Here is a 17,038-nt window from a genome sequence, read left to right as displayed (position 1 = left end):
AGACAGATGAGCACCCACCTCTGAGTGCAGGACTTCTTGTGGACTCTGATCAAAAGGTACAGAATCCACAGGCAGATGTAACCATCAGAATAACAAGTTACTTGCCTTCAGTAATGCTTTTTCTGGTGGATACAGTATCTACCTGTGGATTCCTCACTGACCCATCTGCCTCCCCATTACTTGTCTGCATATGCCAAAAAGAAATGATTGTATATTATTTATGTATTTCTTATTTCATATAAATATTTGTGTAAATGTATCTGGATTGCGACATGTTGCATTTGTGATGTTTGCTGCACCCGTTCACCTTAAAGGCATGAAAAAAGTGGGTAGAAACTGATGTCAGCACGCCATACAAGGGCTTCTTTCGCTCCAATGACTTCACACGGAGTCACATGCAGAGCCGTGGCATTATGATGTCCCTGTCGACGTGGAGAGCTATGAAGAATAGTTTGCGTGGAATGCTGGTGCATTGGGGGGGTTTTCAGAATGTGAGGAATCCACAGGTAGATCTTGTATTCACCAGGTAAGTAACTTGTTCTTCTGTGAGCTAAACTCTTATGTTTCCTTTAGTTGCTGTTAACAGGTGCCTTTGCTCAGTGTGGTACTCCTTTTATATAACTCAGACGAACGGATGGCAGACTTTTCTAACATTCAAAGTTGAGAACACTGATGTGTGTTGTGGATGCCCTGATCTTTCTCAATATATTCATTTTGGTCGCCTATGGAACTCATCTAGCCTTATTTGTAAGGTGAAGTGTAGACTTCTTAATTATTTTCTCATACACTGTGGTCAATTTAATGGTACATTTTCTTTTTGATATCTGGGGCATATGGTTGTCCATGGGATAGAGTGTTTTGGAGCCCAGTAATGTGTTTTGTTGGAATTACTGTAGTAAATTCAGTCTGACCTGAAATTAAGAGCCAGGGCAGTACTCTTGTGTCCTTGATCATTTGACGGGTATCCTTGACTGACTCCTCCATACACTCTTCCTTAGTACTTGTACCCAAAGTTACATGAGCTTAAAGGAGCTGGAGGGTGCAGGTTCACACCTTTGTAGCATAAGAGTTTTTTTTTTGGCGATGTACAAGGGTGACCTCACAAAAAGTGTTTTCTTCTTTTAAAACTACAAAGAGCTTGACCTCCTAATTGGGTTTCTGGGTCCATTGAGGGAGATAGACTTTTTTTGTTTGTTTGGGCAGACAGTGATTATGTATTTTATCAAAAAATACAACTTTGCAAGGTAGTGTTACCCAGTAGTGTTCACATTTCTCCTGTGCCCGATGGATATGACATTTATAGATTCCATTGTAAGGGTAAGAACCAAAATATGAACTTCCCTGATATGGTCTCCTCCAAATGTCTCTGGGTTGCCAGGTCAGGGTTCAGGCATGAAGACTCTCTTCCAATTGAATGGAGGTGATGTGGTTCAGTGACTAAAGTTGATAATCTGGGATCTCAACCTGGAGACCCTGATTCCGATCACAGCCTCGACAATCATGGATTTTTTAAAAAATCTTTTATTTCTCTGCTCCTTAAGATATCTGTAACATGAATATGTAAAAAGAAAAACAAACCCTACACACCGGCCTACATCGATCACATTTTACTTTGGTATCTTGGGCACTGCTACAGATAAGGCTTGAGTGTCAGAACCAGATGTTTTAGAGGATGTCTTGCTTTCTATCAAGGAAGCAAGGATCCCAGGGCCCCATGTACTAAAAATACATTTGGTAAAAGTGATTGCAATTTGCATACCAAGATTTACCGAATGCATTAGGTTTTTGCAAGCCGAACTATGTACTATTAGGTCAGTTCACAAAATTCAGTATCTTAGATTGGCTACAGCCATAGACATGGTGGGATGTTGATCATGTCTGTGATTGCTTTTCAATAGAGCAGTCTTTTTTAATTGCATCTCGTTTTCCTAAACAGAAAACTGGATGCGCTTCAAAAAGAAAATTGAAATAATGAAATGTTTTACTAACGTTTTTTTTATTTTTATTAAAAAGCTGCTGTCCCGTGGACCAAGTTTTTTTTTAAACGTCCTTGAAAGAGAAAAGAGTCAAGAACCCCTCACATTTGCAATTAGTTACCACCTCCTCTGAGGGGGTGGTAAAATATTAATATTTTGCAACCGATTTTGGTTGCAAAACGTTAATACATACCTTTGAGGAATTGGTATTTGGAAGGGACGCCCATAAACCCTTTTCAAATACCGATTCATAATGGTTTGCTACACCCATTTAACGATGCAGAAAACCTTTTCCCAATAGTTAAATGGGTTATGTACATTTTAAAAAGGATTTCAGCATTCGCAAGTACTCTTATTTACCAAATGTGAGGATTTGGGAATGCTAAAACCGTTAGTACATGAGGGCCCTAGTCACTCATTGGGTAAGTCAATTTGTGAACATGAGTAGTACTAACACTGGCAAGATCAATCACTTTCTATTGGCATTTTCTTGACTGAAGTTTTAATTACTATAGAAATTTGTGGATGTGCGTTTCAATCCTTTACACTCCATTAAATGTTATATGAAAGTCAAATAGAAATGTGGATGGCAAGAAGGGTCTGCAGATTGAGTGCACGTTGCTGACACCTGTTGTGACCTGCAGGTCATGACTTTGAATCCTGAAAGGAGAAACTCAGTCCTTCGTCTTTCCAAAAGCAATACACAATATCGTAGATGTGTGTGACAGTAATATATACAGCCCTCTGTGGTAGTGATATGTACAGCCCTCTGAAAAACAGTGCATTAATTGCTTTGTATATAAAGTTAGCATTTGGTCAAGAAGGCATAACACATACCACTCAGGGATGTGGAATTCCTATTGCCCGACGCCCGGGACATCTTGTTTGGGGTCAAGGGCAACAAGTTTTTATGTTTACTTTGTCCTTGGGACAAGTAGGCCCAACCCTGCCTGTTTACAGAGAGTGGAACTCTCTGCAGTTGAGGTAATGTGTTTCCAAAAGATAATGCTGTTCGAACTTGTATTTATGGTTCATTATTTGAAAGCCTTCATTATTAGGATGAGTGCTGTAAATAAATGTTTTAAGGTCACACTTCACTACTGACATTGGTTCCAGTACAAAAAAAAAAAACAAGTGTATACACATGTTTGAAAAGTTTAGGCTATGAGGCTAAATATAATGCTCCCAGAATGCTCTCTGATTAGATGCAAATGAAGTGTCATTTAGTAAAATGTGTTGATGCATGCTAGTATTTCCCAAAAAATATTTATAATGGAAAATCAGTGTAACCATTTTCAACACGATTATGGGAAGCATGAAAATAAACAAACACTGACAAAGCCAACTGATCTGACATATTTATATAAGTCTTTTAGTTTCATCAATGCGTGTCTTGTTTTGATATGGCTTTTGTAACACTTTATTGTTGTGGGAGCTACCAGGCCCTCAAAATTGTAACAAACACTGGCAAAACCCCCCAAAAAGTTTTTGAACTCTAAAAGCACACGTTGCCACCAGTGGCATAACAAAGGCCACGCAGCCGTCCTCCATGGGGCCCCTTCAGCACAGCACCTGCCCTGAGGGAGTCTGGAGAGGGGGCTCCTCCATGTTCTTTGCAAAGGGGCACCCTCCAGTTTCGTTATGTCACTGATTGCCACTGTAGTTCCTGACACTGAACAAAACTACTTTGTGTGCAATATGCTCCTTGTGGAAGAACAGAATGTGATCACTCACAGTAAAGCCAGCCGAAAGAGAGAGAAATAGAAGTTTAATATAAACAAAATGTCTTTGTTAACACCAGACCTAATTAGGGACCAAGACCCACATGTAGGTAGCTTTTTGCATGTCGCAAACAGAGACTTTCGCTGTTTGCGACGTGCAAAAAGCACATTGCGGTGCACAAACCCAGTTTTGCGACTCGCAATTAGGAAGGGGTGTTCCCTTGCTAATTGCAACTCGCAGTGCAATGTAGGATTGTTTTGTGATCGCGGGCGCAAACCAATAGCAGTTTGCACCCATTTCAAATGGGTGCTAACACTTTCGCAAAAGGGAAGGCGTCCCCATGGGACCCCTTCCCGATTGTGAATGTCACTGTAAACATTTTTTCAGAGCAGGCAGTGGTCCTGCGGACCACTGCCTGCTCTGAAAAAATAAAACTAAAATGTTTAATTTTTTGTTTTTGTAATGCATCTTTAAGGAAAACGGGCTGCATTACAAAAAACAAAAAACTGCTTTATTGAAAAGCAGTCACAGACATGGTGGTCTGCTGTCTCCAGCAGGCCACCATCCCTGTGAGGGCCACCATTCGCAAGGGGGTCGCAAATTGCGACCCACCTCTTGATTATTCATGAGGTGGGCATTTGCAAAGCCCTTGCGAATCACAGATGGTGTCAGGGACACCATCCTACATTCGGATTTGCGACTCTCAAATTGCGAGTCGCTCTGACTCGCAATTTGCGGGTCGCAAATCTGAACCTACCTACATGTGGCCCCAAATTCTTAAAGAAAGTCACAAAAGTGCACCCATGGTATATGTCGTACCCCTATAAAATATTTGTGAACTGTATTTTAGCATGGGTAAATACGATGTGTAGATTTGCTCATGTGAAAATCTATTGAGCATTTGTAAGTTCATTTTCCCTCCAGCCACCTTCTTCCCAACCCTGGAAGAAGTTCTAATTCAGCCATTGTCAGGAGTAAATGTCCAACCTTTCTTATTATGGGAAAATATTAGAGAGAAGCTGGTGAAAATCTTTCAAACATGCAGGTTAGTAGGTTTGCAGACTCAAAGGCATTCCAGCCCTGGAACTATTGCTTACTGCTTCCTCCAGCCCCAGTATGCAGATCTGCAGAAAGGTGGCAAAATAAGGAAATTGCTACAGTAGGGATTGAAATTGCAAGCATTCAAGCCCTACTATGGTAGTAGCCCTGGCATAATCAGAGAGGCTATTATCAGAGCTCTTACATAATGAGATTGCTGCCATAATTTGTCGCCATCTTACATGGCACCAAAGGGAGAAGTAGATCTTTTTACAGGACAAGTTGATTTGAGAAGCAACCTGTCCCCTGGACAAGTAGATATTTTAATAAATTCCACACCCCTGCCACTGATAGCTTGTAGTGTGGAAAAGGCTGCTTTAATGGAGCAGGTGTACATCACAAAGCATTACATACTGTATGCAATTTGTTTTAACAAAACTAGCAGCCTCACCATACATCACTAACACCTACTGCTTGACTTACCCCAAAGCACTGATTGCCCCCCACCAGTTTCTCAAACACGATTGCAATTCGACCTACCAGCTGTCACTGTAGCTCTGCTCTGCATTATACACTAACTACCTTTGCTTCCTAAAACTGTAAACCTTTTACTTCCTGCATCTGCGAGTCTAAACTTAGTTCCAGCTCCCCCTGCCCCTTCAAACTGCTTCACCCACCCCTACAGCAATAAAACTAATTAAAACTATGAAAACATCTCAGCAAACCACCACTCAGGAAAAACTCTAGCATTTGAGTTTTTCTGCCCCACCACAACCCAAATCCCTGCTGAAGCCACCCATTACATACTGAGGCATCGCCCCATTCACCTTAAGCTGCTGCCCACAACCTTATGCCTCTGATATTGCCCACCATTACTGTAGTAAGTATAGATCCATGCCAATGTTGGACAAATACATTCTGTCACCCCTGAAGAACTGAACAACTTTATACAACTCATCAAACATGAAGACAATACTCTCTCACCGTCATTGTAACACACCTCAGCCAAGACACCCTTTACCTTGGACAACACAAGCCAGACTAAAGGCATTTGTGTCCAAGCTCATTCCCCTTCTCACTAGCCCATCCTTCCAACAAGCACATACCTAGTTCTCCTGTAGAAGGCATATAGCCTCAGATTATCTTATTGACCAGGGCAATGCCTGACAATTTCCCCGCTGTCTTACCCTTTAGCCAACCTTTTCAGTCATATTTATGATGAAATATAGAACATCTTCGAGGCCTTCTCTTCCTAGCCTCGTCTGCTCGTGCTCATTACAAAACCTCCCTCCAAGTTTGCCCTTACTCCCTCTTCAAGACTGCACCAAGGAACCCACTACTAAAATCCTCTTTCTCCTGTCTGCCATAACTCCTCTGACATCAGCGGTTTATCCTTGTCTCCTCCCGAAGCAAGACCAATGAATCTCTTCCACTACAAACGAGACAAAGCGCATGCAGCGATCTTCCCAAGTCTGGGAACATGTTATGCTTCAAACAAGCAATCCAAAAACCTTCAACAGTTTTAGCAGGTGCTTGTCCCTTGTGGACTGCCTGAGAACAGTGTGAACCACGGCTGTGTTATCAATATTAAACAGTACCTTTGTGCTGGCAAACTCATCGCCCCTTAGAAACAAGGAACCCACTCCTTCCTCCGTACTTCCAGTTCTCTGGCCACTGTTCTGAACACCACTGTCCTTGCCAATACAAACCCAAATATCCTGATGCATCAGGAAACATCTGAATCCTCCATTCAGCCTCCTTACCCAGCCCCTCCAAGGAAATACCACTGAACTGCTCCAAGAAAAATGCCACATTATCAAGTCCACTGCACTTACCTCCATGCTGTGTACCAGCAGGTCTGCACGGCCCCTTCCTGCACCAAGCAGAAGGCTTCTACGATCCTTGTGTTCTTCATAACAGCCAATGACACCTACTCACCTCTACACAACTTCCTAATGTGACAAAAATCTGACCCTGTCCATGCTACCAACCACTGTGTCACCTACCACAAAATGGTGATTGGTAGTCCAGCTTAACCTGTTTTACCTGCAGTGCCTCGTCCATGCTACCTAAATAGCCCAGCCTCTCAACCAGCAGTACCCTTGACTGCACCTTGGCCCAAAATGGCACACCTCCCCGATCAGCTTCCCCCAGGCCTCTATTATCCTATGCATAGCACTAATACTCTAATGTAACTCCTAAACCTGTCACTACATGAAAGAATTTTTAAAACAGCAGAAAAGAAAGTGAAGTAAGAAATAAGATTTGCTTAAGAGTAATAACTGATTTTGACATTTGAGTGTATTTTTGTTGATACACTGAGTTTTAAATCTAGGGTGTACCAAGGAAAAACTGGTAAGGAGGCACGTAAAACTACAGAGGTACCAAAAAATAAGATCAGAAATGTACTATTACCTATTTATTTGTTCTGCGTCTGACGTAGAAAGTAGTTTTTGCTATTAAACACCTCTATTCCATTTACTGAGGCCTCACTCTTCTACATCACACTCTGAGGTCATAGTGTAACTCAGTTATTTAGCTCGTAGAAATGCTAAACACATTTCCTAAATATTAAAAATGAAATGTTTAGCTTGCGACTTTTGAAATTATGATATTGTTGTAATATATTTGTGTTTTGTTGTTGTAGACAGTTCTTCACCCTCTCTGTGTCAGACACCCACCCTCTGTAAACTACAGGCGACTATTCCTCTCAGAGCTTATTAAAAAGGTTGGTAAAACTATACAGAAGCAAAATGCATCCAGATTGCGAGCAAAACTATTATGTTGATAAAGTGCGCAATGTGTAAAACTATTAATGTTCTTTGTTAAAATGTGTTTATTATTCATCATGGAGTTTTAATGATGGTCTTCTGGGGTCCTTGCAGTTATTTCAGACATACCCACTGGATATTGCAGACATATTTGCCAAATGTTGCTGCCCCAAAACAAAATGCTGCATAAAGAAAGTTAAAATTGAGGTATTCTTACAACTGTCACAAAACGTGCCTGTAGCAAAACCATGCCCTATATACAGGACCAACAAAAGCAGCCCTATGACTATCAGCAATGGAGAGCTGGAAAAATGATGCCTTTGTGCCAGGGAGAGTAAAATACTTAATTTGCAATGTGCACTCCTGCTGACATCCCCTTCTCACCTCATTTCCCAGCTTCAAAGCCCCAGTGTGAAGCACATGGTGCTAGAGGGAGCTGTTACTATAGCCTCTTCCATACTAATACCAACTTAATTGAAGGTGGCAAGAGGGATAAAGGGGTCAACACTAACAGGTCCCTCCAATAAAATTGAATTCATATTGGTAATAAAATGAAGTGTGAAGAAGGTGCTGAAAGTGGGGAGGAAGGGTAATGTTCTAGGATCAAAGGAGATTTGCTGCTGTTGGGGTGGAGGCAGGTAAACAAGTGCAACAGGAGAGGGAGAATGGAAGTCACAAGGGGAGGGAGGTGCAGGAGAATGAATGCCATAATCTCCAGGCTGTGCTGGCAGTTTCAGCTTCTGGGATAAGGGCTCCACCTCCACAGAACAGTCCTAGAGCAACCTTTTGAAAAAATCTTAGGATTTTCAACCGAAGCCCCAATTTGGTGATATATATTTCTTTCTTTTCTAAATCGCAAAGACCTGCCGTAGTCTCTTCAGAGCATTAAAGTCATTTTGGGATTATAAAAAGTACATTTGGTGGAGGGAAAGGCAGAGTCCCCTCAGTTAAGGGGAGGCCTCAGTCTGATATTCTTCATTACCTCCTTGTCCCACTCGTCATGACGAATCACTACATTGAGGCTCCTGTGCCTCAAGTACAAAAGCCCACTCCTTACTTCCTGTTCCTTTTTTGTGAATGACCCATGGGAAGGCATGTAGCCCTTTTACTGGCTTGTATTGCCGTAAGAATGGAGATTGCCAAGACTTATCAAGTGGACTCATCTGCATCTGAGCAGGACAGACTGCATGGGCGTAAGTGGCAGATGTCCTAATGCACGTGAACAACAGGCAACATTTCTGGCGGCTGTATCGGTGGACTTGATCAAGACAGCTTCCATGGCGGCCTCTTCTATTTTCATGACCAGACATAACTTCCAGCTACGGGACTGGAAGGCTGATCTGGCAGAGAAGTGTTCTTTTATGAAGCTAACATTTGAGGGTGGCAGGTTGTTTGGGGAGCGGTTGTATGGACTTATCAATAAAATCTTCAAGGACAAGAAACATACCTGGTCATGAGGGACATCTGATAAATCAGCCAAGCCTTGGAATCAGATGGATTCCAGGGACACCAGGATTTTTCATGTAAAGACTCATGCTCCTATTCGTCCTGTAGGAGGAGTTTTCAGCCTAGGAGGGGCAAGCAGGAAGATGTTTCGGCTAAACCTGAGCCTTCGAGTGTGCGGTTCTGAATATGGCAGTTGCTCAGATCTGGAGCCTTTGGGAGAGAATAGCAGCCTTTCTTTCAGCTTGGGCTCTCTCCATCTTGGGCATTTGGGTACTCAATATCATTTGGAGCGGTTATCTTATTGACTTTGTCTTGCCTCCTCCCGATATGAGATGCATCCCTACTCCTGTTCCAAGGAACCCAGTGAAGAAGGAAGGTGTAGCTGCTCTGCTGGAGAAAAAACAAATCTTCTCTGTGCTGCTGTATCAGGTTAGTCAAGGGATATATTCTATACTCCTTTTGGTCCAGAAGGTGTTAGGGAAATTTCGGCCTGTGTTGAACCTGTAGCGTCTCAATCCCTGGGTGGCTACTATTCCCTTCAAGATGCTTTTGTTGCAGTAGCTCATTCCTCTGCTGTCCCCAGGCGACTTCATGGAGACCATTGACTTCAGGATACATACCTGCATGTCCCAGTCCACCTGAGTCATCAACGGTTTCTGAGGTTTGCTGTGGGTTCAATGCATTTTCAGTTCGAGGTGGGTCAAGAGCCCTGTTATTGTCAAAGTTTGCGGTTCAACCTTTTCTTTGGGCTCAGTCTAATATGAGTTCCCTTTGGGCCATTTACATTCAGGGAGGTCTGAATTCTCAGGCCAGGCGCTTGTGCAGGGAGATTCTGTCCTCTTAGGAATTTTGTCTCTCTCCCCAAGTGTTTGCCAAGGTGTGTCAGATCTGGTGATGCCCCAGGATGGATATGTTTGCTACTGTTTTTAATGCCCTTCTTCCCCAGTTTTTCTCCTGGGAGTGGGAGGAGTTGATGACGTCTGGTGTGGATGCCCTGGCATGTCTTTGCCCATTCGGCCCGATGTTTGCTTTCCTTTTGATCCTTTAATCCAGAAGTTTCTGATTCAGGTTCGGAGGGAGAGGGCTGAGGTAATTCTGATAGTTCTGGCATGGCCTCGCTCTTTCTGGTTTCCTCTTCTGATGGTGATGAGGGTGGGTCAGGAGTGGTGATTTCCTCTCGTCCCTTCCCCTCTTAGGTTTCCAGTTCTCTAGGTCAAGTCTCTGGCAGAGATCAAGTTGAGAGCTAGGAGTTTGAACGTGGTCTGTCAGAATTTGTGTCTTCCTCTTTACAGGCTTCCAGGAGGTTGTTCACCAGGTAATTGTATACCCGGCACTGGAAGGCTTTCATTTGTGGTGTGCTCGGAAGTATCTGCTACCCCTTTCTGTGTCTCTCCCCCAGGTCCTCTCATTTCATCAGGATGGGTGTCGGTTGGCCCTCAGTCCCTCCACTCTTAGGGTTCAGTGGGCAGCTTTTCAGGCTTTTCGCTCCCTCTGGGGTGGTCTGGCAGACAATCAGAGCTTTGATTCTAAAGTTTTTAGGGGATTTTCAAATCTGTGTCCTATCCCACAGGTGGTGTACCCTTCTTGGGATTTGCAGTTGGTGCTACAGCCCATCATATATCCCCCATTTGAAGTGTTGTTTTCTGTGGAGATTCGACTTCGCACTCTGAAAGTGTTCTTCTGCTTGCTCATTTGGGGAGTTGGGTTATCTGTCTTGTCCTCCGATTGAGTTCTGGGTTTGTCCCAAAGGTGAAGTACATATTTCTTCTCTAACAGGAGGTGGTACTTCATTTTCTTGATGTTCAGAGAGCAATTTTGGTCTTCCTGGAAAGAGTAAAGTAGTTTTGGTTTTCCTCTGCCTTGTTTGTTTATTTTGGCCCCGCTCGTAAGGGGGTAAGTCTTCTACTCAGACCGTGAGCAAGTAGATCAGATCTTGATGCTCTTGAAGATGATTCTTTTGGCATTTGAGCAGTTTGATTTGTCTTCTCTGGGGATCCGGGGGAGGTCTACTGAGGGTATGTCAGCTTCCATGGCAGAATGTCAGGGGGATTCTCTGATGGAAATCTGTAGGGTGGCAACTTGGGATGGTCCCTCTACTTTTGTTAACTACTTTTGGGTGGTGCAGAGCCCAGAGGTGCCAGATCTTTTGGTTTTTAAAGTCTTGGCATCTGTGCTGTGAGTTTGTCTTTTCACTATATTAAATTTGGATTCTGCATATGCTTTACAATTGCCCTGGTCCAGTTTGTGGCTTGGATGCATCTCACGTAGTGATTAATCAAGGTGAGTGGGATGTGGATACAATGCTTCAATTGCTTACCAGTAATATCATTACTCTGAGTCCTTATCTTGCCGTGATGAATGAGACCCTCTCTCCTGCCCTGTCGACCATTCCAACTCTGTGATGTCATGGGGTTGGTACAGAACAGGAATTAGGGGGTGGGGGGCAGGTCCTTGTTTACTTGAAGGGAGGCAAAGGGGCCTAACATAGTGATTCATCACAGCAAAATGAGGACTCGGAGTAATGCTATTACCAGTAAGTAACTGAACATTGCAAACCCTGCAAAGGTCAAGTTTGATTGTTCACAAGCTGGAAGCATTCTGTTTTCAAATTCGTCTTGAATTGCTTGTAGTTAAGGTATATCCTCACACTTCCTCATTTTATATAGCTATATGAAAATACTCTTTGTGTGTACAAGTGTGCAAGCTCCCTGTTTCCTAATTTCTGTAGGTATACAGGACCATTGCCCTTTTAGGCTTTTTGCACAGTATGGAACCATGAATGTCTTCCAGTCGTCCTACAGGGACCTGAGCTGCACCTTCGCGTAGGTTTTATGCAGTCTCTGCGTTGCAGGTTAAACTAAACATTCTGGGAGCCTGGTTTTGGACCCTTCGCAGCCTACCACAAAGATTCTTTGTGATCATGGAGTAGAGGATGTTACAAGAGTATAATCATGTCGCATCCAGGGCTCTTGCCAACTTAATCGAGTGGTCCTCATAGAAGAGCTGGAGAGGTTTCCAGAGAAGGTAAACTGAAAAGCAGTGCTCTTGGTCTCCTCAGTGACTTGGGGGATGTAGAAGACCTTGCTGTTGAAAAGGATTCCCATTTTGCTTACTCATTGTGGTAGGAGGAAAACTCAAGATGGATGGTATTTGATCCAGATGTAGTGCATCTTGTATTATGGCCTAATTGTTGGTTTTGTTTATGCACACAAAGCTCTCCTTCATCCAGTTAAGTGCATGGTTCATGGATGCTGCAATGTTATACTCGTTTGTGGGCAGTTTTCTCCCAGGAAGTGTATTTGTGTGTTGTTGGCAGCATCGGCATAGGAGCTATGTGAGGGGCCTTTGTAAATGTTGAAAAGTAGACTATATATAGGAGATCTCTGGAGAGCTTACTTTGTTTTATCTTTTTATTGTATTTTACAATTTTTGCAGAAGTTGTAACACAGGGCCAGAGGGGGGAAAACTGTTAGAGCATCATGTGATGCATCATACTGTCTACAGTAGCAACCAAATAGATAGAATGCATCATACATATCATTGTACATAGTGTATGTCCCCAACTCATATCAAACCTCACTTATGTCCAACGGAACCAGACTCAGAACTGTTACACATCATTTCTAGTTATGTCTGGATACAGCATCCAAGTGACTTTTCCAACAACCACATATTCTCCCATGCGTCTGGGGTCAGCCCCTAGCCTTGTATATGGGCACTTCAAGCAGTTTATGTCTGTCCATGCCATGTCTCCACTTCAGCAGGCTGAGAGAGACCTTGGTCCTCCAGTTCTGCACTGTTGTGTCCCCACTGTCAACCCTATGTGCAGCAGTATTTTTTCAGCAGTTGTGAAACCCTCATTTTCTAGTGCATTCAAAAGCACAGCTTTGGGGTAAATTCCAAAGTTCTCTGGAATATAGATGTGAATACCTGGAATATTCCCTCCCACAAAGGTCTTAATCTTAGGACACAGCAACACAGTATGTATAAAATCACCTACTTTTGCTCTGCTCCTTAAGCACTCAGGCCTAGGACCCTGTGAAAGACCCCCAGTCGTACTGGGGCTAGGTAGATTATATGCAGATATTTGAACTGTATAAAAGTAAGCCTGTGTGTGATTGCGCCCACTTTGGGGCCATAAGAGCAAACATCCAGTCTTCGTCTTCCAGCGGATCAGTGTCCTCCTCCCACCTATCCAGCAATCTAAAGATACTACAAGGGGAATTATTTATCAACGTTTTATAGAGGCAGGACACCTTCCTGGCCACATTGAGCGGGGACAATGTTAGTTTTGTCGCTATAGGGCTATATTCAGGTATCTTTTCTCTAGTAGCTCCATACCCCACCACAGTGGAGATTGTGCCATCAGTTACAAAGTCAACCAGTTCACCTGTTTGTCTCATTCCATGTTGCCAATGCGACTTGTGTGGTTGAGGCAGCACTTAATAGCAATTTGCACCATATAGGCCATGTATTGATGAGATCTCACCTAACACCCATAATTAGGAAGCATAATCCCATTCCTACCTCTCCCCAACACAATGAGTAAATCCAACCATTCACCGCAAGCAGTTATGTGGCTAAGTAATATCCTTCCAGATTTATCATTGCTAAGCCTCCATCAAACTGAGATTTGCAAGTATTTGCGTAAGAGACCCAAGGGTTGCCTTTGTTTCAAAGACAGGCTCATAATAATGATTTCAGGGTATGAGGTACGTATGAGGAGTTTGTAACAGAACATTTTGAAGAGTGAGTAATATCCTAGGTGAGGTGATCATCTTAAATAGAGCTATGGGCCAAAGGAATAAGAGCTGGAGGGCCAACCACATCTGCAGATTCTCACTTGACCTAAAGCTCATAAGCATCCAAATGGAAATCTTATCAAGCAAGACAGAAACTTCTGAAATTCATCAACATAGGTGTTTTGTCAACACACACTTCCCTCCAACACTTCTGAAATAAAGCCTGGGTTTTCATCTCCGATAACCACATTGGCCTCTCAGGTAAATCATGTTTTTCTCTCATGTTTATTCCATACAGTTACACTGTGTAGTGTTAAAAGCTCCAGTGTTCAGCCTTTATGCTTTGGAAGATTCTGCCATTCCCAGAACTAATATTGAACTTATGATCAATACAAAATAGTGCACAGCTCCTAATAGCTTTGTGTATTGTTGCAGGAGTGACCACATCAAATACAATGAACAATACTAATAACACCTTGCAGGATTATTGGCAGTGGCCACCCAGATGCATGTCATGATATTGAGTGATAAAATATGATCATGCCAGAATATCATATCCGTCTAGTTAAGTATTTTGAAAGAACATATATACTGGTAAGTAGAGATTCTTAACTCCACATTTATCTACCTTGAAAATAGATATATCTTTACTGTGAGTCAAAGAGCAGCTTTAAATTTGTTTTGGATTATTTTTAATGATTTTGTTTCCAAACTTCAGTATATCAATTTTTCAAAATACATGTTCTACTATTAAAAAACACTTTCCGTATTAGTTTTACACACGCAAAAAAAACTTGACTTTTTCTGGGGGGAAAAAACCTAAAAAAATTTGCCTTCGTGCATGGTCCCCAAATGTCAGCTTGTTCTTTCCCTAGTAAAAATGCATCACATTGACAGATTCTGCTCCACCTGCCCCGATATTACCATCACATGCCACAATTGTGCCATGACAGCCCACCAGAATGCTAAAAACCACCTCTTTATGCCAGTCACATACTGTGCTGGGCTGCACTTTATGGAACTACTTCTAGAGTACTGGTGAGCTATGAGTAGCTTCCAGTCTACCAGTTGGAAACACCTGAGCTATCCCACCCCTTGCAGTGTCAGTGCAAGTAATGCTTAACATGGTAAAACAGCAAGGACACAAACCTGACTGCCAATCCAATTCAGGATTGTTTAAAGTCCTCTGCATCATGGACTATCCTTATTGATGTAGCGGGCCAACCAAACTTCACGACTTGCTTTTCACCTTATAACCACAAGGAACTTATATTCAGCCTACACAGTCCATCTGACTGCCAAAGTTCAGGCATCAAAAGCACATCCCCGAAGCTTCAGGGCCACAAACTGTAAAACAATCTCAAACTATTTGTGTTGCCTTGGTTAGAATATTCTTGTCTACTCAACCTCATAGCATTCCTTTCTATGCTGAAAATTAGTTTTGCCGGAAAGCAATTGCCAGTTAAGCTTTTTTTGGCCCTTCTTACCTATCAGACCTATTCCAGAAACATTCCTGTACACCCTTTAAGATCATCCGATGCACATCTGCTCAAAATTCCTGGTACCATGAGAAGTACTTTAAGAGGCTGCTCCTTCGGCTACCTCACAGTACCCTCATGGAATGCCATTAGTCTTCAATAGATTATTCCCAAATTATAATTTATGAACATTTGAAAACTTAAATTTTTAACCTTTAAACTTCTCTTATAGTTCTCTTTGGTATTCCGTTATAACGCCAGGACACCAATAGGGCTAAAAAAAAAGTGCTTTAGAAAAAAATAATTCATTCAGTCTAAACTACTAGAATACATGTCCTCAATCTTACTCTGCTTGTGCCATGAAAGGACGGAACCAGTCATAGGTAAGCAAGAGCAAATCTGGTCCGAAGGGAGGAGTCTAGGCCAAACCTTCAGCCCACATCTGCCCTCATTAAATGCCCTTGATAGCAGCCATGACAATGGAATATTCTTGTTACATCAGTGAAGAAATCATAGAGGAAAGTATTTAATTTCATTATTTACAGGATTTCAGAAAATCTTTCACTGGTATAAGGTCTTTCTCTGTACAGAAACGGAAGCTCCTGGACACCATCCCTGTACGAAACAAATAATCAGCAAACATTGTGAATCCCAGAAAGCAGTACAAACCTGACTGTTCCCTAACAATTGCTCCTACAGGTGACTATAGTAATGGGACATATAGGTTATCTGAGATCCTATGCCTCACCCACATTCATTTTTTTGTGAAAGGGATACAAGTTAACTGATAAAATTGGAGCCCACCTCCAAACCAGGCAGATCACACCAAACATACTGCACTACGAATAACAATAGTAGTTATGCATTATAAGATAGAAAGAACTATGGGCCTTCTCAAGCGTATTAAGAGATACAAATGCTATAGTACTAATGGCATACTACAAAAGTCAGGCCACTTGCTATACTGAAGGCCTTGCTGTAGCCCTTCACTTTGCCTTATTTGGTCACATTAATTAAAAATTCCTATAGAAGATATTGATGGAGGGAATTCTGTGTCTCTGAGTGCCTCACATAAAGAGATTGGGTGTCAGTCTGTAATAAAGGGTGTTTCCTTTAACAGGGAGAGGGTTTGTGGCTCAATGGGTTACAAAGATATGGTGCAGTTTACTCAAACCCATAGCCAATCTGCCTTCTGGGTTTTTTCCAAACAGAATTCTTGTGTGTAGAAATTACTTCACCATACCCATCGAAATGCACTTGTACCCAACTATTTACAATAGAATATATTTTTAGGGGGGTGTAACACCCCCAACCCTTGAACCTTTGTTTCTCCATGTAGACCCGCCCCCAGGATAATTGTCAAGAAGGCAGGAGTAGTAAGAGGCACCTCCTCCCACTACAGACCTCCTAATGCCCCTAATTACTGGGCTCCCCACCTCTCTGTCCTGCAGCAAGAGAAAGGCTTGCATCACTGGTCTTTTTAAAGGACAAGTGGTCAGTGAAGTATCTCTCCTGTAGTGTGGAGCATGCATGTTCTTAGAAACAGTTTGGGCGCTGTGTAGGAGCAGTGACCACACACTATAGGAACATGTGCTAATACACATTGTAAAGTCTGCACTTCTTCCCTTCTAACTAAATCCTCCCACTCCAAGCCCAACACCTAAATCCAGATTTCAAAAGCAGATAATCAAGCAGCTCCTTCATCCACTTCTCACTGCACTAACATGTTACCACTACTAAATATAATGTGAATCCTAACCAGATAAACACATAAAAAAGAAACCAATGCAACCTGTTTTCAAAACAGGAAACCTATTTTGTTTTTTTCTTATTTTGAAGTTTGACTTTTAGTCCTTGTAGAATAT

The 17,038-nt window shown here is 42.4% G+C and overlaps 1 protein-coding gene across 2 annotated transcripts in view; it reads left to right on the top strand.

Moving 5' to 3' along the window:
• EEF2KMT (eukaryotic elongation factor 2 lysine methyltransferase) overlaps positions 1 to 17,038 on the top strand; it is a 181,357-nt gene that overhangs the window by 69,682 nt on the left and 94,637 nt on the right. For both annotated transcript variants that reach the window (XM_069210581.1, XM_069210580.1), the window contains one exon: positions 7,384 to 7,464. In XM_069210581.1, coding sequence (XP_069066682.1) covers positions 7,384 to 7,464 — 81 coding nt within the window. The remainder of the gene's footprint in view (positions 1 to 7,383; positions 7,465 to 17,038) is intronic.

This window comes from Pleurodeles waltl, chromosome 10 (assembly GCF_031143425.1).
Source record: "Pleurodeles waltl isolate 20211129_DDA chromosome 10, aPleWal1.hap1.20221129, whole genome shotgun sequence".
Taxonomy (NCBI): domain Eukaryota; kingdom Metazoa; phylum Chordata; class Amphibia; order Caudata; family Salamandridae; genus Pleurodeles; species Pleurodeles waltl.
This window is presented reverse-complemented; position numbering and strand designations above follow the sequence as displayed.